This window comes from Urocitellus parryii, chromosome 1 (genome assembly GCF_045843805.1).
Source record: "Urocitellus parryii isolate mUroPar1 chromosome 1, mUroPar1.hap1, whole genome shotgun sequence".
NCBI classification, from domain to species: domain Eukaryota; kingdom Metazoa; phylum Chordata; class Mammalia; order Rodentia; family Sciuridae; genus Urocitellus; species Urocitellus parryii.
Window position 1 is genome coordinate 103,966,414 of NC_135531.1, and position 23,284 is coordinate 103,989,697.

At 52.6% G+C, this 23,284-nt stretch overlaps 1 protein-coding gene across 2 annotated transcripts in view; it reads right to left on the bottom strand.

Moving 5' to 3' along the window:
* Nucleotides 1-5,931: 5,931 nt before the first annotated feature.
* Camk2a (calcium/calmodulin dependent protein kinase II alpha) overlaps nt 5,932-23,284 on the bottom strand; it is a 32,238-nt gene continuing 14,885 nt past the window's right edge. The window contains exons 10-15 of one of the 2 annotated variants that reach the window (XM_026414638.2): nt 23,024-23,056; nt 21,989-22,037; nt 15,631-15,706; nt 12,830-12,924; nt 8,970-9,198; nt 5,932-8,740 (exon numbers count right to left, since the gene is read on the bottom strand). In XM_026414638.2, coding sequence (XP_026270423.1) covers nt 8,737-8,740; nt 8,970-9,198; nt 12,830-12,924; nt 15,631-15,706; nt 21,989-22,037; nt 23,024-23,056 — 486 coding nt within the window. In that variant the 3' untranslated portion in view covers nt 5,932-8,736. The remainder of the gene's footprint in view (nt 8,741-8,969; nt 9,199-12,829; nt 12,925-15,630; nt 15,707-21,988; nt 22,038-23,023; nt 23,057-23,284) is intronic. The other variant, XM_026414639.2, reaches the window with a different exon arrangement.

Sequence of the window (23,284 nt, forward strand, 5' to 3'; positions counted from 1 at the left end):
CCTCCAGTCCTCTCCCGCAGGCTGACTGCTCTGCAGACTTGGGGGTGAGGAGCCCAGAGGACAGAACTTGCCCGAGGTCCCACGTGAGAATGTGCCAGGACTGTCCACCCCCACGTGGTCATCTACTTGGCTCAGTCCGTGTCTGTGTCTATGGGTCCTGAAGTTGGGAGGCTGCACGCATGCTTGCCTGAGTGTGGCAGAGGGTGCTTCGGGGCCCTGCATTTTTCTCAAAGACTTTTCAAGTAAATATTTCCTTGGGTTCCAGGAAACAATGAGAGGAGACTCAACTATCTGCGATCACTGGCAGCTTCTGATCTCAGAGTGCAAATAGGGAGGGAACAAGGGAAGAGGAGGGGGAGGGGCTCCTTACCACTCCATTAGGGACAGCCAGATTCCCAAGGTCAGAGGAGGGTCAACAGACACCAGGAGTCACACTGGTAACCTTAGTGTTTGGTCCTCTGCAGGCTCCACCCTCTGGGCTCCCCTCCACTACCCTCACCAGGTTCAAGTCCTCGCTATACCCTAAGCAGACCCACGCGATCCTGCTTCCTCCCTGTCCCCATGTCTTCCCATCCACCCACTGAAATCCTAGCCATCCTTTTAGATACCTCCTGAAGACGCCTCTTCCATAAGACTTCCTCAGTTCCCAACCAGCTGTGGACTCCTAGAATCTTCAGGGGGTCTGACTCAGCCCCACATCTGGTGAGTCCCGATGGCCCAACCTTGCCTGGAAAGGGCACTCCCATCTTTCAGAGACAAGGCATCTTCTTTCTGTGTGGTTAAGACTCTTATCACGTTCCTGGGAACTCAGAGCCCAGGGTGGCAGCAGGAGATTGTGCAGAGGGCTCAGATGGTCCAGCCACAGACCTAGGCCCACTCCCAGCTCCTCCCTCCTGAGCCATGCAATCCAGGCGGGGGGGTCACTTCACTTGTCTAAACTGTCGTTTCTTCAAAGTTTTCCTTTTCCTCCTCGGTAGCAATCTCATAAGGGGGCGGGATAATGTTCTGGGCCTCTGCACTGGCCTGGGTCTTGGTGGCATAAGACACACATCTATTAATTGAAGGAACCCATTTGTGTCCATGGTCTCTGCCCCACCACCAACTCTTCCAGAGCAGAGACTGGACTTCCCTTGTCACTCACACCTCTGCACGAGGAAGTGGAAAATCAAGCACAGTTCTCTGGTGGCTCTGGGGGCAACCAGCAAAGAGTTAAGACAGTTGCAGTCCCCTCTGAATCTCATGTGTCCCGGGTTGTGCAGCCTCAGGGTCTGCGGTGGCCATTCTTTCCAGACTCATTTTTTTGCTGGTGGCTCATGGAAAGTTTGGCTCCTTTAGCTCCAGGCCACTCCCTCTGGGGACTGAGGCCTCGCTGACGCTGGTCCTGCCCTAGAAGGGCGTCCAGAACTGCCTGCCCGCCAAGGATCCTCAGCCAACATCCCCCCCAGCTCATCTCCGCCTGACTTCCTGCTGCCCTGGCCACCTCCCACAGGACAGAGCAGCAGCCTGCCCCCTCTGGACTCCTCCAGCACCCCCATCCTGGATCACTTCTCGTTTGGGAGAAAAAAGCCTTTTCCCGCTAATGTCCACAGCATCTGTGAGCTGCAACCCCCAGGGAGTTGTAGGGAACTGGAGCCAAAGTGAATTTGGACATCCGCTGGTCAGAGCCAAATCCTGGTTCCTCAGCCCAGCCAAATATGCTACTTCACCTCTCTGAACCCCAGCATCCTCAGATGTAAAGTGGAGAGAATAGTTATCCCCTTGAGGAGATTAAATGAGATAATACTGGACACACAACATAATTTTAGAAGCTTATCAACATGCTTAAAGGCAAAGCTTAGCAGGTAGAAACCCTCTTGGTGGGATAGTTCTCATTAGCCTGCTGTTCCTTGTACAGGTAAAACACACACACACACACACACACACACACACACACACACAAGCTCAGCTCCCACCTCCAACCAGCCCAGGGAGAAGGAGGTCAGGGATGGGTGTTCCTGGATCCAGTGAACCGACAAGCAAGGCCCAGGGTTTGTCAGCACTGTGGCAAGGCTCCTTGTAGCTGGGCTTCAGTGTCTCCTTTTATATAACTAACAGATTGAACAGGAACAGTGGGCTCCACTGATGGCTTGGGGAGAGAGGTGAGCAAAATGGACCCTTGGCCTCTACCCACCCCTTCAGCCTTCTGGAAGGACCACGTCTTGAGACCTGGGGAGGGGAGCAACGCCTCCTTCTTCAGAGATGGATTTGGAATTGGCTCCACCTGGTGGGAAAGAAGTTCAATTTCTCCGGCAGGACAAGCTTAAAAATTAGGAGCTCTGGTGGTCTCCCCAGTGAGCTGGTCTGCCCAAGCCAAACGAGTAGGAACCAGGGTGGGGATGGGGGAGAGGTGGGGAGCACAAGATAGGAGTGGCCACAGTAAGAAAACCATCTGATGGGCTGGGATTGTGGCTCAGAGGTAGCAGTGCTCACCTAGCATGCGTGAGGCTCTGGGTTCGATCCTCAGCACCACATAAATATAAAATAAGGATATTGTGTCCACCTATAATTTAAAAATAAATATTAAAAAAAGGAAAACCATCTGAACCCTAAGCTTTGCTTTGACCTTGACTTTGCTGACCATGGTCAGGGTCTCAGAGAGCTTCTGGGCTTGGGTTGGCAGGAGTTTAGAGGCGGGGAGCGGCTGATGGTCAATATTGATCTAGCTGAGTCAACTCAGGGAGAGGATGGGAAAGTGGGGAGCCTGAGGTTGGCTCCCTGTGTGACTGTGGGAACCGGGACAGCGATGCTGTCTAGGCAGGACTCCCTAACCTGGGGCTTACTGAACCGACGGCTGCCTGGACTCCTGCCCAGCTTAATGTATTCTCATCTCTGAGGATGGGGTCTGAAACATCTTTATTTTTAGAAAATTCCCAGGAAGAATCTGCCGCTGCCAGACCCATTCCCATACTTGAGGACCACAGTTTCAAAGGAATTGTTATAATGAGGAACTGAAACCCAGAGAGGGGATATAACTCATCTAAGGTCACGTGACCCCTTTTGGCTTGATGGGAAGGGATAGCCCACCTGGCCAGGCTGCCTTCAGGAGGTAGACTCTGAGAACTTGGCAGGCCCAGGTGCAGAGGGAGGCTGGGGTTGGCCCGGGGAAGGCAGGACGAGGAGAGGGGGATATTCCATAGGACTGGACCTGCTCCACCTGTCCCCGGGTGCCCATGCAGACACTCCCAGAACCTGCTGGAGGATGTTTCCTGAAAGAGTTACTAAAATCCAGGTGTGAGAAAGGCCATTTACATTGCCGGGGACTCACTATGTCTTAGAAAAGGACAACCACATCATGGTGCATTGGGGGCTCTCTTTCAGCCTGATACTTCTGGCTCCTCCTAATATGTTTTCATCCTTCCCACTCCATTTCTGGGCCCTTGACCTTTGCTCTGGCCTCCATGCTTCCCTCATATCTCACCCCGTGAGCACCTCCGAAAAGCCTCCAGGCTCCAGACACCATCTCTCCTCCTTCCTCGAGGCTCCCCCAGGGTTTGCACCTCTAGGTCCAGCCCCCATCCCGGCCTGCCCTGAATTCTTGTTCTGTGCATGGCTTTCACTGTCTGAGATGGCCTCAGGGATTCCTGGGAGACATCTGGCTCATTCCTGATCCTTTCCCAGAGCCCAACCTGGCTCCAGCATACCTCAGGGAAGCAGGTATTAATTGTGGCTCAGAGTCCAAATCCCCCTTCCCTCCCATATGCCCGGGACAATCTTGAGCAGCTTCCTCACCCTGTGACAGCGGTCTCCTCAGTCATGGAATGGAGAGAATGATGACAGTGCCCATCGTAGACAGCTGTGCTGAAGATTGAGAGGACAGAAGAGAAAGGATAGAGGGTGTCATGGAAGCCCCCCGAGGGACCTGCAGTGTGGACTTCAGGAGTAGACAACCAAGAGATAAGGGAGTCTCTGGTCAGGGATAGAAGGTCAAGGGTAGGGGAGTTTCTAAGAAGCCCAGTCACTATTTGCTGGTGTCCAGAGTCAAGGAAACACAGACCAGGATAAGGGAGGCCCCTGGGGGAAGTGAGAACTGTGTCTCTTAAGTTAGAAGGCTTGGTGAGTCCTGCCTCATGGTCTTGTAAGAATCCTTTTTGCCTAAGTCTTGTCTTCATCTTCAAAATAGGGCTGTCGTGACTGGCAGGAGGAGTTGTGTAAGCACACTGTGAACCACAGAGCATCACGTTCCTGTGAGATGAGGAGAGTATTTTGAAGAGAGCTGGTACTTTGTGTATATATGGCACCAGGGATTGAGCTGAATCCAGGAACACTGTGCCACTGAGCTATATCCCCAGCTCTTTTTATTTTTTAATTTTTATTTTTTTTAATTTCTTGCTAATTTTCCCAGGCTGGCCTCGAACTTACAACTCTCCTGCCTCAGTGTCGCAAGTACTTTTGAGAGTTGAAGACTGTCTCTTGAGGTCATCCGGGTCCTCCTAAAGTGTGAGAACCACACAGAGGCAGAGGACAGTCGGACTTGCTCCTGTGCTGCCACCTGCTGGTGTTGTCTGTAATAGCAGCCTGAGCCCTCAAGCCCTTTGCACTGCCCAGGGGGAAGAGTCCAGCTTGCAGGTAGAGCTGGGAGTTTGTGAGCTCCAGGACAAGGTGTGAAGAGAAGTCCCCAGGTCCCTCCTGCTCTTCTCAGCCTTGGCCTGGCTCCTGCTGTGGAGGTCTTCCCATGTGGGCAAGGAATACACTCCCCATACACACTCCCCCTGGCCACCCCCACTTCAGCAGTAAGGAGAGACTGGGAAAGCAGCTGGTGCGGAGACTCTGGAATCCCAGGAACCTGGAGCATAGTCTAAAGGGAACTGTGGGCTCCATGGGAGGACCCCTGTGGCCCTGTTTAAGGTAGGCCTCTGGGAGTGGGGCATGGCTTAGGATGACCAACTCACCTAGTTTGCCTGAAACAAGCCTGAGATTTAGCACCAAGAATCTCATGTCAGTATCCAAGGTGGTTGGCTACTCGATCATGGGCTAAGGAGCTACAAAGTCACTGCGTTGCCACCCTGGTTCAGCCTGGCCACAGGCGAGCAGTTTGGATCCAGAGAATCTCCCTGCAGCCAATGGGCCCTCTCCTGGCATCCAACTCCCCAGCCCAAGGCCCCTGTATCAGAGGCTCCGCCCACAAACTGTAGGTATCTCTCACACCTTTCCCCAGAGAGCTCACCAGGTGCTCTGAGACCTGAGGCTAGTCTGTGAGGTTCATTCTACAAGGAAAGCCAGGGCCTGGAGGCCACAACCTCCCCCCCCACACACACACACCCCTCCCCACCCCTTGGGGGGCTGAGGAAGACTTTACCTCTTGGTTGTTATGGGAACCCATACCCACCCTCTTGCTCTTGTTAAAGGTACCCTCAAGAACCTGAGAAGACACTGATTCCATCCCTGGTTCTGGGTGTGTGTGGGGTTGAGTGATTGGCTCAACCTTGAGCGTGTCATCTAAGCCAGTCCAACAGAATAAAGACTGGGACTTGTCTTTTTCCACAGGAGAGATCTGGGACAGAGAAGGAACACCTCTTAGCGCATGGTGCTTGGCCAAGACAGAGAGAGACAAGGAGTGCACAGAAGTTTGTAGCTATTTATTGCACTGAAAACACCAAGAATAAAACAGACACCCCTTTCCCTCCCCCGCGCCCGCCCCCAGCAGAAAGTTTGAGCAGTGGTCATTCAAGTTCACAGCCACATATTTAAAAAAAAAAAAAGAAAAGAAAAGAAAAGAAAGAACTAAAAACAGAACCCAAAACAAATAATAACAAAGAAACCAGCATGGGGAGTCTGTCAAACACATCCCCCAAAGGGTCTCCCTCCGAAGGGAGACTGGAGGCCGGGGTGAGGGGACGAGCCATGGTGGGCACAGACCCAGGAGAGTGCTTTCCTGTAAACGTATTTGCATGCTGGAGTCTGGGTTTTGGCTTGGGTTTGTTTTTTTTTTTTTTTAATTTTATTTTTTGCATCTAAAGGGTGTTTGGGAGGAGCATGGAGACTGGTGAGGGTGGGCTCTGGGAAGCTTTTTCTGCCCGTTTCTCCCGCCTGCTGCCTCAGGGTCACTGTGGGGCCTCGGGGTCTACACCAGGCGGTCACCCACCCACCTCCACATTGGGGGCCATCTCGGCCTGGGGCAGGAACCTGCCTCCACTTCTCTAGCACTTGGAGAGGCACATGGTGGGCAGGCGGTGTGTCGGCCAATGACAGGTAGGACCTTGGGGTCCTTCTGCTCAGCTTCCTCTGGTAGGGAAACCAAGGTGCAGAGACGGGAAAGGATGGGCCCAAGGTCACACTGCAAGTCTGGTCAGAGCTGGGAATTGAAGCCTCCTAACCCTCCTACCACTTCTCTTTCCCCCCGCAGCCACTGCTGATGAGCAGCAGATGGCACCAAAGAGGGGACCGAGGGGCCAGCGGGGCAGAGGGTGGGGACTGGCCAGGCCCAGAAGCAAATTAGAGGCCAGTCAGGGAGGAAGCCTGGAAGTTCTCACAGGCGAGATGGGCTTCATGTCACCATCTGTGTGATCCTCCATCAGCTTGAGTGGGAACACTTAACCCTTTTAACCAATGGGGAAACTGAGGCTGGAGAAGGGACCAGAACTTGCTCGGTAATTGCAGCATCCCCTGGTGAAGGACACACCCTCAGCTTTGGCTGGGGATGGCTGGGGGGGACCTGGCAATTCACAGAGGGACAGGTGGTTTTGCTGCTGGGATGATAGGATCACTGGACAGTACTGAGAGGCCCTCTGGACCTGGGGCAGGCCAAGAGCCCACCCTGAGGCCTGGGCATCAGGGTCTCTGCAAAGGAACTTGCAGAGGCCAGCGATAGACCAGCTTGGAAACAGGAGGCTTCGGCAGCCAATTTCCTGGCCTGCAGCCCAGCCTGTCTCACCTGTCCTTGGGCAGCAGGACTGAAAAAGGAACCCAGCAGACAGCTCGTGATAGGGAAAGGCAGAAAATTCTGGATTAAATGACCTCACCAGTTCCACTCCTCCCAATACCCAGAGCCTCCTCCCAAAACCCTGGAGATGTGGCTCTTCCTCCCCTGAAATCCTCCCGAGGGGACAGTATCTCATGCTGGCAAAACACGGCCACACAGAGGCCAGAAGCACGGAGAGGCAGCAACATAATCCCGAATCGGACACTGAGAATACAACCTCTATTATTATGATTATTATTTTGTCCAAAACATGTAGATTGATTTTGCTGTTTTTCTTCTTTTCATTTTTGTTTTTAACATACTTACTGCATATAAAGTCATGCAAAGAGAACAGTGCAGACAGCAGATCCCCATGGACGTGCCAAGGCACTCACACCAGAGTCAATCCCAGGGGAAGAGGGTGGGCGAGAGGAGAAGCGAGCAGAGAGGAGGAGAGCCTGAGGTCCAGGAGGAGGCGTGGCAAGTAGACATTTCCAGGGCTCTGCTTTGACCACCAGATGCCAGGGGGAGAGAGGCAGTGAGGACACATGTTCCCGGGGCCCTCAGAGGTACGAGGGCTGCACAGACAGATGGGATGAGATCCTGGGAAGTGCAGTCATAGGACCGAGTTTTGAGGGAGTAGCAAAACAGAGCCTGGATGTTTCCATCCTGCCAACCTCCCTGCTCCCTGCTCTGCCTTGCCATCTCCTAGTCACACTGGCATCGGATGCTCCCCCATCCTGGGAGGAAAGCCTGTGTTGGCTCACCTCAGACCAGAATGGCAGAGAGACCATGATCCCTGGGCTGAGCCCCTCTTGGCCTCAGAGTACCACAGGTGACAAGGTCCATCTCAGAAATGACAAAAGAAGAAGAAAACAAAAAAAGTCTAGAACAGAATAAAAACTACCCCCTCATCCCTCTTCCCACCCCCCCTCTTGCCAGCCCAACCCTTCTCACAATAATTTGAGAGGTCTAGTTATTACATAAATATCCATCAACGCAAAATCCATTTACGAAATACACAGAAGTTTGGCTATAAAAAGGCATGCGGTCCAAGTAGAAGTGATACCTAAACGTTGCTTTCTTTTGACCCTGAAACACAACCAGATCCCCTCTCAGACAGGACCAAGCCGGAATTCTCCAGGGACCATGGGAGGGCAGGTGGTGGGTTAGCGTTGGAAGGCAGCAAGTGGGGACACCTGAGGGGTGGGACTGTCCACATGGGGGGCCAGGTCTGCTGACCAACCTCGAGGGAGGGCAGTGCAGGCCAGCAGGGGGTCAGGAAGCAGTTTGAAGCAGGGGCTCCTAGTGTCTGCTCCTCTCTTACCCTCTCCCACAGGGGAGTTTGGCTCTGGAGACTTGGGGTGTTCATCTGCCCTTCCCCAGGGACCCCAGAGGAGGAGAGATCCTCAGCACATGCCCCTCCTTTTCCCTGAACACACGGCTGGGGCATTTCTGCCTACAGCCAAGGCCAGACTAGGCCAACAACAGCCAGGTAGAGGTTGGGGGTCCCTGGGGCCAGCACCCTGGGCCCCGGGGCCTGAGGAAGCCCCACCCTGGCGGAGGGAGAGCGGAGACTGAGAACTGGGGCTGGGAGACCTGGCCATTTGCTCTGCAGTCGTGATGGCTTTGTGAACAGCAGGTTTTCTTGATGCAGGTACAGAGTTGACAGTGGCGGTGGTGGGACAACGTGATGGGGAGAATTCCAGCAAGATCCAAGTGGGAGAACCAGCAGCACATTCCACGAACAAGGAGTGGACCCTTGCGACACAGCAACGCGGCGACCCCAGCCTGGTCCTTCAACTGCAAGGCACAGTGCAGATGGTGAGCCCCAAGGAACCTGAGGGAGCCCGCCTACCGCCTCCCAGGGCTCTGGTCCAGCTCGGCCCCCCCGGACCTGCAGCTCCCGAGGTCTCCCTCCTGGGCTCCTCCCACCTTGCTTGGTGGCTTCAGAGACAGGTCCCCGCTCTAGGCCAACAACCCCCCATGCCTTTAGAATACCCTGGGGCAAGTGGGAAGGAAGGATTCTTACTGGGGCAGGACAGAGGGCGCCCCGGATCTGTGGAAGTGGACAATCTGCCATTTGCCATCCCTGCGGTGCCAGACGCGGGTCTCCTCTGACTGGGCGGTGCGGGGAATGCCGCCCGCATCCAGATACTGCGTGATGCGGATGTAGGCGATGCAGGCGGACTCGTCCCCCATCAGGTGGATGTGGGGGTTCAGGATGGTGGTGTGCACAGGCTTGCTGTTCCGGGACCACACTGGAGGCAGGGACGGGAGGGGCAGAGCAGATGCAACTGGGGGGCCTCCTGCCTCCCCTCCTTCACTTTCTCAACTCGCAGGAGCCCTATCAGGGGAGGCCCCTCCCCCTGCCTCATTTGCAGAAGGGGAGTCTTGTGAGAGGGCTCGGATAGCTGGGAGTCCAGGCAGAACTGCTAGGTAACAGAGACCTCCCACCCCCGTGCAGACGCAGTGAACTCCAGACACGCAGAGTTTTCCAAACAGGAGGGAGTGGGATTTTACAATCATAGTCTCTTGGACACACGGAATTATAAGGCCAAAATGATTAAGGAACTAGGTGAGCTCCACCTGCCTCAGACCCAGATCCTACATGGGCCAGGCAGGCACAAAAATGGACCCTTCTGGGTCAGGGAGATGACAGGGAGTAATGGGAACTGTGGCGGATAGACCTCCTTGTCCCATCAAAAGGGAGTGCCTGGCCCACAGCTTCGCTGGGGTTACCATGTGAATAGGTGGGACCCCTGTTGCCACACTGGGTGTCTCAAGAGGATCTGGAAATCTGGATGTTTCTATGAAACTCTTCACTTTTATTAGTGATATAGACTTTGAATTTAAAACATGACACAGGCCACATGGAAAGCTTCTGCAGTCCAGATATGACCTGTGGGCTGCCTGTTGGCCACCTCCATGAGAAACATACAGAATTGTGAAAACAGGGAGAATATGAGAATTGTAGAATCTTAGAACCTTTAACTTTTGGGATTGGTAGTCATGGAGTGAGGTCATGGAGCTTTCCAGAGTTTAGGGGGGGATGCATAGCTCTTGTAATCATAACTGAACTGATAAAAGGATCTGAACTACCTCTTGCTATATGAGGTCACCACTGCAATTATTATTATAGAACAGCTGTTTTTCTTTTTTTCATCAAGATAAAAAATAAAAGCACAGAAAGACAATGACCCAGGGGTGGGTTAGAGAATCAGTTGGCTGATTCTCACCCTTTCGAGGAACCCTTAAGAAGAGCCCCAATATAGGTCCTATTTGAATAACTGATTCAAAATGCACATTCTTCAGTTCCACCCCTAGACACCCCAGTTTAAGAGACTAATAAAAATCTCCCTTCCCAGTCCCCATCCTCAGATTCTGATATGCAGCCAGATTTGTGAGCCACTTATTTCCTGAAAAGTGTAAAGAGTCTAATTTTTTTCTGGATTGCAGAAAGTACCCAATAGCCTCCATTTCCTAATATTGTAATCACAGGGTTTTCAATAAATCACCAAAATCATGAGTCTTCGACATATAGAATAACAGGCTTAAAATTCTGGGCTCTCAGGCATACAGAAGGTGGAGCTTTAGTGTCATTGACTTGGGTAGCCTCAGAGGTCAAAGGGCACTCCTAAACAAAGCATCTGTGCAATGTCCCTGACAGCATGCAGGGAGGAAAAACCAACTATTTTAAAGCATCTCTCTAGTAGGAAACTGAGGTCCAGAGAAGCCGTCTAACTTGGCCCAACCTGGGCCAGTTTCTGAAAGTACTACAACAGAACCTAAAAGAAGTCAGGCTCCTGGTGGAACTGAATTAGGACAATACAGAACAATTCCAGAAGGGATGAACGGTTTAGCATTGTCAGGGGGTGGGTATTACCACTGTTGTTAAGGACTGAGGTCCCCAGGACACCATGTTAACATGGTGTCTCTCATCTAGATTAAAGGCCCCAGTATCCACCCTATGGATAGGGTGGGAAACAAGGCCACACCCTCTACAAGAAAGAACTAGCCACATGGAGGGTATGAGTGAGTGGCCACTCTCGGTCTTTTGCTCCTGTGGATGCTGCCTTGGAAGTGACCAGATGGTCAAGACATGGGTCAGCGCAAAATGGCAGCTGCTGCACAGGCAGACGGGAACTGCAGGGGTTCCTCTCTCTGTTTGGTCCCATGATCATCCCTGCACCCTCAAAGTGGAGCCTTGGCCTGGTCTCTGCTCTGATTTGTCAGGACAGGAGAGTTTATACCAGGTGACCAGTGCCCCCATAGCAGAGGTATGGTAGTAGCCCAGGATCTGTGTGTGAACTCCAGGGTGATGGGGACCCATGGGGCCCAGCCACCCCTCTTCACATAAGGATTTCATCTCTACTGCTGCTGATTTATTAAAGGAAGATGTAGCTTCATTCTTCACAGCTTTTTTCTAGGGAGAGGTCCCCTGTAGTCTGTACTCTATAAAATTCAGTTAGAGAGGGGTGAAGGCCAGGGAAGGAATGTCCCCCCTAACTGGAGGCTGCTACTGTGCAGATGGAGCTGGTGACACTGGCAATGGGAGGAGAGTGAATCAGGTTTAGGTTCTGCCTCTGGTTTCCTTTGGACAAGTCATTTCCCTCTTTGGGCCTCAGTTTCCTCTTCTGAATGACAAAGAGTTGGACGAGATCTTCGGTCACTGAAGTACCAACCTTGCTGTTTTGACCATATGCAAGGGCCACCTGTGCTTATTTCATGAAGATATGTTCCTGGATTGACTCACTTTACTAATTTACATGTTTATTTTGAAAGAAAACTTTTGTGCACAAGCATTAATGAACAATCAGTATCATAGAATAAAATCTTAATACTAAGTTCAGAGAAAATAAAGTTACGCAACTCTATCCCAGGCTCTTGCCTGCCAGGGATTGAAGCCTAGAATTGGCTTAATCCTTGATATAAAGGGACATTAGTTTGGAGACCTGGTAAGGATAGGCTAGCACCCAACTGAGCCTTTCCCCTAGGTTGGAGCAGGAGTATGGAAAGAGATTTTCGAAGGAACAGCCTTCTCCCTGTGATAGTCAGTGTTTCAGGTGGTGCCTGCACAGCCCTGAAATCCTGTTGCATAGTCCTAATGGTACATGCCCCTCACCTTGGGGGGGCCCAGATAGACCGCCTCTGGGGTCCTTCCTCCAGATCCTAAAGCTGCATGAGTCTAACCTGCATGCCCATTTCCTGGTCCCTGTCCGACCCGTGGCCTAGGTGAGACACAGACACAGGCAGAAAGCACCCCAGGGCAGGCCCAGCTGCAGCCCCCTGACAGCCCCTGGTTGCAAAGCTGGCGAGGTCTCTCCTGCAGAGGAGAGGCCCAGAAAGGACGGACATGCAGGACAGAGACCTAGACAAACAGGCAGGGGCACAGCAGTGTGAGCTCGCTGTCCCCCCCTCTTTCCTGCACTGCCCGCCTACAGAGGGCATGTGCACCACAACCCAGGAGCCAGCTTGTGACCAGCGGGGCAGCCGGGATGGCTTCAGACATCACGATGTAGCTTGGGGTGTGAGCCAGTGGGAAGGCTCCCTTATCTATGAAACAGGAACTAATGCCTGCCCCAGACCCCTCCCAGGGTCAAGGATAGGAGAGGGCTGCAATGGCTTGTCACCAGTATCCCTGATTTCTGGGAACCCCCCACCCCACCTTGCCCCATCCTCAGCCACAGGAGGGACAAGTCAGGCCGGCAGTGGATAGGCCAGGGTTAGGAGAGGGAACCAAGAGGGTACCAACCCTGGTCCATACGGAATCCTCCTCTTCTCTGGCTCCTGAGCCGCCCCTGGGGCCCTGCCCGTCACCCTGCTGTGCCATCCGGCAGGACATGGAACGAGAGCAGACAACAGGCACCCCAGAGAGAAGGGATTGCTCACGGTTTTCAAAATAGAATCGATGGAAGTCCAGGCCCTCGACCAGGTTCCCCAGGGCCTCGGGTTCGAAGGCCGTCATCCCGGGGTCGCACATCTTCCTGGGGGAGGAAGCCAGAGGAAAGAGGGGCTGGGGCAGCTTCTTGCTGTGGCCTTGCAGGGGGAGCCCCTGAAGGGCGATCAGGGAGACTGCTGGAAGGGGCTTGCAGACTGCCAAGTGTGGGGCATGGCTGAGTGGATGGTGCCATCTAGATCGAGGAAACCTAGGTACAAGTCCTGGCTCTGCCACTTATGGTTATGAGACCCTAAGCAAGTGGCTCAACCTCTTGAAGCAAGAGAAACATGAGTAGGTGAGCAGGGTCCTGCTGTAGGCAAAGTGTGCCAACAGGAGAGAGAGACTGCTTTCTGCTTCCCATTCAGGGTTCCGGCCTGAGCCGTGGATCCAGAGGGGGCGTTCCCTAGTTTGTCTTCCTGGGGTGTGAAAGTAGGTGGCTACCGTTTCTTTTTCATAAAAGGGATCGGGGCTGGGGATGTGGCTCAAGCAGTAGCGCCTGGCATGCGTGTGGCCCGGGTTGGATCCTCAGCACCACATACAAACAAAGATGTTGTGTCTGCTGAAAACTAAAAAATAAATATTAAAAAATTCTCTCTCTCTCTTTAAAAAAAAAAAAAAAAAAAAAAAAAAAAAAAAAAGGACCTCTGTTCACCAGGCCAAGTAAGTCCCTGCATTTTGCTAATTTTGCAGAAGTGCCCTGACTTGAGCCTCAGTTCCCCTTCCGGAAGATGAAGAAAATGGTATCAGAGGAGGAGCACCTGGAAGGGAGGAGCACGAGGGCGTGGCTGAGGAGGCCCTCAGCAAACAGAGGCTGCGATCAGCCAGCTGCTCCTTCCAGGAGACACTGACAACCAGCTGGGCAAGGGAACAAGTTATCTCCCTCATCCCCAGATTTATAGAATCTTTTGAGGGACAACATAAACCCCTGTGGCAAAGCAATGAAGCCAGGGGTAAGAAATTCCCCAGGAAGGATGAAACACCCAATCCAGGGTGGAATTAGGGATACTGGAGGAGGATGTCAGACCCAGCATTACCCGAGCTGCCTAAAGCTCAGGTGAGCCCACACAGTGCATTTCTCCACTCGGGACCTCAGATTCTCCAGCCAGATTAAGCCAGGGAGATGGGATCTGTGCTCAGACCAAACAGGGTGCTCAGGACACTGTCAGCTCCAGAACCTTCCAAGGGTGGGAGCTGGGGGCTGAGTGTGTGGGAGACTGAGCACACCACTGGTGGAGGTGTCTGGGTGGCCCTGCCTCTTAGAATGGCAGGACTCAGAGGCTGCATTGTACAGATGGGGAAACCAAGGCTAAGGGAGATGCAGGGGCTTATTCAGGGACACACAGCACCCAGACTCCAGGGCCCAGACAAGGGCCCCAGAGGTCATGGCAAGAGTCAGAACCTAGGGTAGGCTGCAGATGCCAAAGTGACATCACAGAGGTGGAAGGGGTCTCAAGAAATGGCACTGAGGGGCATAGGGGCTGTGGGGTCCCCCCACTCTCTTGCTCTCTGGATGTGTCTTTCCAGAGTCATTGATATATCCCAATTGGCATGATATATCCCAATTTAGTTTTTTCTAGGGCCAGTGGCAAGACCAGCCTAACAATCTGTTTCTGGGCCTTTATGCAACACCCAGGCATACACGTGACTACACACTTGGGCACACTTCTTGTGCACACAGTCACAAACATGCACATATGTGTACGAGTGCATACACACATATGTACAGGATACGCCAGTTGCCGTTTCAACATGCACCTCTCAAGCACCTTGTTCCTCCAGAGAAAATCAGTGAATTTCTAGGGGTTCTGCCACCCACTGCTGCAGAATCCACCCTCCCCCCCAGAACCATCCTGGCTGCTGAGCCTTTGGGAGGCACACTTCAGCTCCTGGGCACAATGAACACCAGGAATAGACTGTCCAAGGTGTGAACCCCAGCCAGGTTATTCCCAACTAGCCTTAACCCAACAGGCAAGGTGACTCTGCCTCTGCAGATTTTCTCTACCAAAAAGCATATGTGGGGTCGCTAGAGCCAGGCCTCACCAGCACTGGCCAAAATGCTAAGGCCTAAGTCCAAAATTTTGCTCCCTAGGACGGGCAGAGTCTGCTTTTGGGCCAGATCAAGAAAACAGGAAGGACCACCAGGGGGCGCCCCAGCCAAGCCCATGCTCATTTCTCTTGGCAAAGGCCAGCAGCGACTGTGGGATGTTGCAGACTACCTGCTTCATCTGATGCTATTTGTGTGCATGGTGCCTTAGTCCCCGGAACCTTGATTCAGGGTTCCGTTTTGAGGTGCTTTGCTCCTCCCTGCTCACTGAAGATACCCATCCTATGGGTCCCTGCCTGCTCCAGCCCAGCCAAGGTCAGAAGCTGAGAAGGTCCAGGACAGGAGCCGGACTGGCAGGACTGAGGAGGGGCCCGCCTCCCTCCCTCCCTTCCTTCCCATACTGGAGTGGAGACACCCTCTCTTTCCTTGAGGAAGCAAAGGAGCTTTGATGGAGTTCCTCCTGGGAGCAAGATGAGGACGGGGAGCAGGGGACGGAGGACTGAGTACAGAGTGGAGTTGTAAGCGGAATGCTCAAGTTGAAGCATCAAGTCTGAGTGCAGAACAGAAACTCGAGCTCAGTCTCATTCACAGCACATGCAGAGTGAGCGAATGAATGAGCGCCTGTGACAGGGACCCCCAAAGTTAGCCATTGGCACCCCCTGAACCACGATCCAGGCAGGACATGCAGAATGAGCCCAACTGACTCACGTGTAGGACTCAAAATCTCCATTGCTTATGGCTTCAATCAGCTGCTCTGTCACTTTTATAATTTCCTGTTTCCGCACTGTAAGGCAGGAAGGGACACAGAAATAATAATGATGATGATAGTAATGAAACACCAGCTACAGTTTCCTGAGTCCCCGTGTGCCAGGGAGACCCTGTGCTGGGACCTGAGGCCTCATACAGATCATCTCATTTATCCTTGCTTGTCCCTGCAGGGTAGATAGCATTCTCCCCATTTCAAAGAAGTAGAAACCGAGGCCCAGAAGGGTGAAGAAAGGTGAACGTTCTCTCAACTACATAGGGCAGAGGCGTCTCAGCTGGAAGCCTTTGCCACCAAGAATCACGGTGGACATTCCATAGACCCGATTTGAACCCAGGTCTTGACTCCAAAATATGCTTCCCTTCTACCTTGGCCATGCAAATCATGGCCAGATCTGAAGCCCACCAAGGACAGCCTCGAGGTTCACCCATCCTTGTGACTGAGTGAGATTTTGGCTCAATCCCCCAGGATTCAGGAATTGAGCTGTGGAGATCTTTCTAGCATTCATGGATCCCAGTCGCTCTCTCCCCTCTTTGCCACTGAAACACCACGAGCAGCTGACCTTTCTAGTGGAGAGTCAGATGTCAGTTTTCTTATCAGATGTGTGATGTTCTGAGCCTCAGTTTCCCATTCTGTAAAATGGAGGACATTATCACCCTTCATTCATTCAGAGCCAAACACATAATGGAAACCAGCTGGGCTTTGGTCCCAGGCAGATCTTAATTGAACTCCAGCCCAGGTCCTTACAAACTTGTGCAGCTGTGGGCCACAAGATGAACAGGCAGCACTTGTTCAAAAGCCTGACACATAGTAGGTGCATGTTGTCAGCACTGCCATTTTCTGCAAGACCCTGTCCCCCCCAGGCCAAGGGGCTGCCTCCTCTGCTCCTCATAAACACCCTGGGTGGCAGGCAAGGCTGGCATGTCCCCATGTCACATATGAGGTGACAAGCCTCATTGATGAAGGAGTTTGAAGCCAGGCATCCTGGCTCCCAGCACAGGCTGGCAAAAGCCTCCCTCAGAATCCCAGAGACAGGCCCCGCCTCCCTCCTCCCCAGGCTTGGCCTGGCCACTTGTTGGCCACTGGAGCAGTCCCAGGTGAGGTAGGTGAGCACATTGCCTGGAGAGCAGGCTCAGGCCTGGCCTCAGCATGCTTAGTCTGGAAGCTGGCAGGAAGACCAAGCCTGGCAGAGGCCCTGGCCTGCCCCTTCTCCCCAGCTGTCCATGCCCAGAGCTCACCTGAGGCCTAGGGGCATATAGAACCACCGTTCCTCCAGGCTGGGGAAACTGAGGCTGTGAGGGACTATGACTCGCCCAAGACATGGAACACAGCAGGTGCCAAGCCTGACTTGCAGTCCCAGGTGCCCCAGCCTACTCACTATCCCGACGCTCCACTTCACTATTGCTTGGCCCACATGCTTTCCTGTCTCTCAATTCAATATGAGCTCGCGGGGGCTGGGCTGTGGCTTCCCTGGAGCCTAGAATAGGCCTCGCCCCCTCAGCGCCTTAATATTGAATGAACGAACGAACACACCCACCCAGCCTTGAGCCACGCGCTTAACCTACAGAGTCTCAGAGCCTCACAGCAAAGCTTCCCTCCCATATCACAGTGGTGCAAACCAAAGGTGAGAGAAGCTAAATGGCTTCCTTCGGTAGAGCTGGGACCCCAACAAGAGTTGGCAGCTTCAAAGCACAGCATCTCCCCCACACCTGAGCCCAGAGCTCCCCTGGGCCTGTGGTGGGTGCTAGACAGATAGAGCGATTATGGTTTAATGCCCACCACACAAACAAATAATTATTTTGCTCCTGGCTCCAGTTAGCATCAACTGGCTGGAAATGGGCCCATCTTGAGACCATGTGCATGACCTGGTCATATGGGTTCTCCCCATTGCTTTGGGACCGTGCTTGGGTTGGGCAGAGGCAGCACTTGGTGCAGAGCGAATGAATGAACCAGTGGATGGCTCCAAAACAGAGTCTGCAGCTACCTTTGCCTGGTTCCCTGGAATACCACAAGTCTCCTGATGGCCTGCGTCCCTTAGTGCTCCAGACCCTGGCCTCCTGGTCAGCTCGGCCTACCTTCATGAAAGCAGGAGATGAAGATGGGAAGAAGCCAGCCCTGCCGGGAAGCACCTCAGTTCAGCCACTCCCACACGGAGCCAGAGGTGACAACACAGAGCAGACCAACGGGTTCCTAATGGAACATGGGACCCATGCCACCACACTTGCCTTCTCCCCATGAACTTGGAGACCCCTCCAGCTTGTCATCCCGTGAGCCTCCACGTATCGTCCTACCTCCTGTGGGCTGCTTGTCACTGCCATCGCAGGGAGTCCAGCAAAGTGGTCCAGGGCATGGATTCTGGAGCCAGACTCTGCCTAGGGTTCTCTTCTGGTTCTGCCATTTAATAGCAGCGTGGCCTTCAGCAAGGGCTGCCCTGTGCCTCAGTTTCCTCACATGCATAATGGCGATACTAATGGTACCTACCTTAAAGAGTTGTCTGGAGGACTGAGTTAAGAGATATCTAACACAGAGATAGCTAACCCTAAGAGCCAGCTGCTGTTCCAAGACCCTAACCTCAAGCCACTCATGTATACAAGGATGCATTGGGTCGAGCATCTCAGACAGCAAATGGCACCCCATCACAGACAGCTGTGATTCTTGTCATGTGGGAATCTCAGAAGCAGAGCCTTGCGTCTCTACCCAGGGCAGGGAGGCTTCCCAGCGGCCTGACAGGACCGCTCAGTCTTGGTTCCTCTTTGTGGCTTATGACTTGCAATGTGTACACTCCTTCTTCTTCCACATTGACACCAGTGTCCCTGGAAGCCCCTAGGTAGAGTTCTGGTCTTCTTTCTTCCTTCTGGAGTGAGCACCTTCCCACCCAGAGCCTGTCTGAGTCTCCTGCCACCCAGTTTTCTCTTCTTTGGATACACAGCCTTCAGAATATGGTCTCCAAGTCCTCCCTCAAGCTGGCCAAGCACTTCTCAAGGGTCCTTGCGCTGTCTGGATGGTTCTCTGAGGGTGAGCACACAGTCTCAGGTGTGGCCCAGATAATGCAGGATATCAGCTCTTTATCCGCTCCTGAGTTCTGGACCCTTTACCTCCATGAGCGCAGCCTGTGACAGTGCTCGAGGCTGTGTCTCCTGCCACTTGGCACACCATTTTGCCAACAGTCAAAGCCCAGTGGGTAAGAGCTTCCCCAACTTTCTTCTCTAGGACTGAAGATCTAGAGTCTTTGTGCTTCTTCCACAGGAAATCCACTCTTGTCTTGAGCTTTCTGTGCCCGCAGAAACCCCATTGCTGTGCAAGGAATTCATCCAGCAGATGCTTGGTAGTGACATCTGGCATTTCTCCTCTGCCAGGTACTCACCCAGACTATCCAATCTGGGAGTGCTTCCCTACAGATGGGAAGGCCAAGGCCCCAGAGAAGGTAAGGTGCTCTCTTAAGATCACACAGGATGCTGAGGCTGTGTGATGGGACCAGCATTCCTAACTGGTAGTTCCCAGAACATCCCTGCCCAGTTCTTCAGATGGGAGAGAAAATCAATTTTGCATGGAGCTGATCAGGAGGAGGTAGGGAAATGGGGAGGAAGGCTGAGAGAACCTCGTGCAGTTCAGAAGGCGAGAGACCTGTGCATGAAGCCAGAGGGCTCTGAAATATTCATGTCCCTTCCTTTCCTCGGGGGAACTTGCTCCCTGGAGGATGACATTTCTAATTAACTTTAGTGTTAGTTCGGAGTCCACCCCACCAGCTGCTATTCTCACTTAGTAAGAGGGCTTAACAAGTTAACACCAGAAAAGAGTTCTCTGGGAACTTTCTCTGAGCCTGGGGAGGCTGGGGGAGGCAGGAGGCCTCTTCCCCCTCCCACATGAGGAGCAGGTCCTGGCTGGGCCAGAAGCTCTTCCAACAGACATGGCCTCCCCGGCTCTTCTACATATGGGGAAACTGAGGCAGGAGACAGGGTCCCCGTTCTGCAGTAAATGATACATGCATGCCCTTCCTCCTCTCTAGGGTTCACACTCCTGAGAAGAGAAGCGGAGATGAACTAAAATTCCAAAGTGTCCTCTCCTGATCCCTGTAAGAGGAGGATGATAGCAAACGTGGGGCCTCAGGAATGTCACCGGAAGATGTTATGTCAGGTAGAAAACGTCTCTGATGGTCCCATTTTACACAATTATGCATATGCAGTTTGCATTCTATTCTAAATACTTCTCTGTTTAATGTATAGTTTCTTAATATAATCTTTGATTAAGATTAATAATCTAAGAAAATGTGACTTCCTGTCAATCATGAACTCAGTTTGGAAAAAAAAAAAGAAATAAATTAAGATTGTTTTTAAAAAAACACTTACCACATACTAAATGTTGTGAATATACTTTTATTTTTATTTATTATTACTAATTTTCTTACAGTACTAAGGATTGAACCCAGGGGCACGCTACTGCTGAGTTTTACATGCCCAGCCCTTTTTATTTTTTATTTTGAGGTAGGGTCTCTCTAAGTTGCTATGGGTGGCCTTGAACTTGCAATCCTCTTGCCTCAGCCTCCGGAGTTGCTGAGATCACAGGAGTGCATTACCACACCTGGCTGGTAGATGTATTTTATATGCAGTTTCTCGTTTCATCTGCATAGTGATTTCTGCAGTTGGTACTATTATCATCACCTCTTTGGTATTAAGGAAACTGGGTCTCAGAGTGGTTGAATATGTTATTCAAAGTCATCCAGCAAATGGATTCTAGCAGGGAAGTACAGAGCCAGGCCACCTCCACCATCCCTGTCTGCCCTGAGGCCAGGATTATAAGGCTACATGCGGTTGCCTCAGAACCCCAGAGCCTCTCTCTCCCCATTGGGAAAGAGAGAATATCTTAGAAGCCCCATGATTTGGTCTACTACAGACTTACACAATCAAGAGTCACAGGGGATGTGGTTAGAAGTTTGTACCTGGGGGGACCCCGCACACTGACTTGACCCTGGTGGGCAATCCTTCAAGAGAAGGCATCTGTAAAGCTGTTCCTGGTGCTGCCATAGAAGACGATTTGCTAGCACCAGGCTGTGATCCCCCAAGTTAAAAATGACTCGAAAGAGACACCCACAGGCTGGGCCCATCTTCTAGGCTCCTGGCAGAAGTCAGAAACCGTCATGGTGAGTGGCGTGTCAAAGCTGCCCAAAAGCCTGAATCACATTTGTGCAAAAAGCATGCCATGATAAAATCCTCTTTCCCCGACACGGTCTTCTTTTCAAAGCAAAATATCAAAACTCCTGGAAAATGTCTCAACAGATACAGCTGAGTTCCCTCTCTATGGATGGCCTTTCTGTGTATTCTCATAGACTCCCCAGGTGTCTCTGGCACCTGGAATAGACAAACCTCTGAACCCGACGGGCTCTCTGTCATGGGAAATGAGGAGGGCTAGGTACCCAGTGCAGGTAGAGCAGCAGGACATTGTTAACACATCAGGGACTTGGTGTCCCCTGGGCAGAAACCAGCTCAGGGTTTCTGTTCCTTCCTCCAGCCTCCCAGAATGCTTGCTACCTACCCTGTGACCAGACCTGGTTCAACTCCCAATCCTGCTGGTCAATTGGTTTGGGGGCCAGTTTACCCAGGCTCTGTCCTTTCCTCAGCTGGAGAACAGAGTCCACAGGGAACTACCTTGTAGGGTTGTTGTGAAGCCCCAGCATGTTAGACCAGAAAAAGTCCCAGGAGCAGGCACAGGACTTAGCAAGTATTCATAAATCACAGCCGTGCATGCTATTCTTGCCATTTCCTCCTTTACCACCTGACTGCAGGTAATCCGAGCCCCCCTTACTCATTTGAGAATTTTTATAGGCTGTTAGCCTTTAGCTACCATAACCTTTGCATTTATGGTTGGTCTTGGGCACAGTTTTTCATGCTCCAGCAGACTGAATATTCTAGATTTTTCCTCCTCCTTTCTTTACTATTATTACTTCGTGCTTTAAATATCAACTCACTTTAAAAAAGAAACTCTCAGAAACACTTACTTCAGAAGCAAAATTTATACCACTAGTACACATTCATGACTTGAATTTGTGATTAATTTTTTTCTCTAATATGTATTAAAGTAAAATCTATGAACCTAAAATAAGAAAAGACCATCCGTGCCCTTCTGGTAACCTGGTACCCCACACGGGGACGTCGTGCCCCACCGTGTGTCAGTTGTCAGGAGCCGGGGCAAAGCTCCACCCAGGCACAGGAAACAAGCTGGCATGGGCCCTTCTGGGGTGAAGCGGTCTGCCCAGAAAGCACCAGGGAGTCTGGGGGGCCAGATGCCAGAGGCAAGACCGTCCCCTACCTTTGGTGTCTTCATCTTCAATGGTGGTGTTGGTGCTCTCAGAAGACTCCTGCCAAAGAGAAGGAGGGAGGTGGTGAGGCCTGTCTGGTGAGCGGCACAGGTGTGGCCAGCCGGGGGCTGCCCCAGCTGCCTGCCAATGTGGACCGCGTCTGAAGTCCCAAACGGCTCCGCCATCCAGATGCTGCCTGAAACCCTGCCAGACTTCCCGGCCTAAGGAGGGAGGGCCCCACTCTGCAGGTGGCTGGGTAGGGCCCGGATGAAGGGGTACTGCAAGGAGATCCCTGGCCTGTCTGGAAGGGCTGGAGGGGGATTCCTGGGTCCTGTCTGCTCAAGGGGGCAAAGAGGGGGTTGCAGAGGAGCAGAGAGACACCATGGCGGCCACAGAATGGGGAAGGAATACACACACTGGCAGGAGAGGAAGACAGATAGAGGGAGGCCCAGTGTGAGAGAGGGTGGGCTTTTCAGAGGGGAGAAAAACCACACAACTGAGTGAGACAGCCATGGATCCAGGAAAAGAGGGACGTGGGCCACCTGCAGCCCTAGACAGAGGCAGGGCTGGTGGCTCCTCTGCCAGAGCAGACTTACAAGCTCCAGGGGACCTCCATGGCACCTACTACTTTGGCCAAACACAGGTGGAGCACAGCCCCACCCTGGCCGCAACTGGCACAGACCAAGCCCTGAGATGAGTTCTAGAGCAGAGGCGTGGGCAGAAGCCAGAAGCCAAGGGCTGGACATGGGGTTGTGCTCAAATCCACCTTCAAATCCGAGAAGGTCTCAGGTCTGCTGTCAGCCTGCTGGCCTGGGCTGTGGAGTTGGAGGTGTCAACAGAAACACGCAAACAATACACACACACACACCACACACACACACACACACACAACACACATTGTCACACAAGGCCCACATACCAAACACGCCCTGAGCACCCTCTCCCCGCCCCGGGTTCCCGTGCAGCCTGCAGGAGGGAGGCAGGAGCAAGGGAGGAAGGGTCGAGGCCCAGCATTTACCGGCGTGGAGGAGACGGCAGACACTCACCATTAACTGAACGCTGGAACTGGACTTTCTTTTCTGGAAAAACAAGGAGAAGAGATGGGACAGGAAAAGACACAGCGTGAAAACGGCACGGAGCAGAGAAACGACAAGGGATGTTTGGAAGGAGGATGGGCCTCAGGGTCATCCTCTGTGGTCCTCTGCTGGCCTGGCATTGGGAAAAGCAATCAGGGCCACCAGCACAGCTGGCCTAGCAGGGCCAGCCCTCTCAGGCTGAAATCCTGGGTCCTCATGTACAGCTACCTG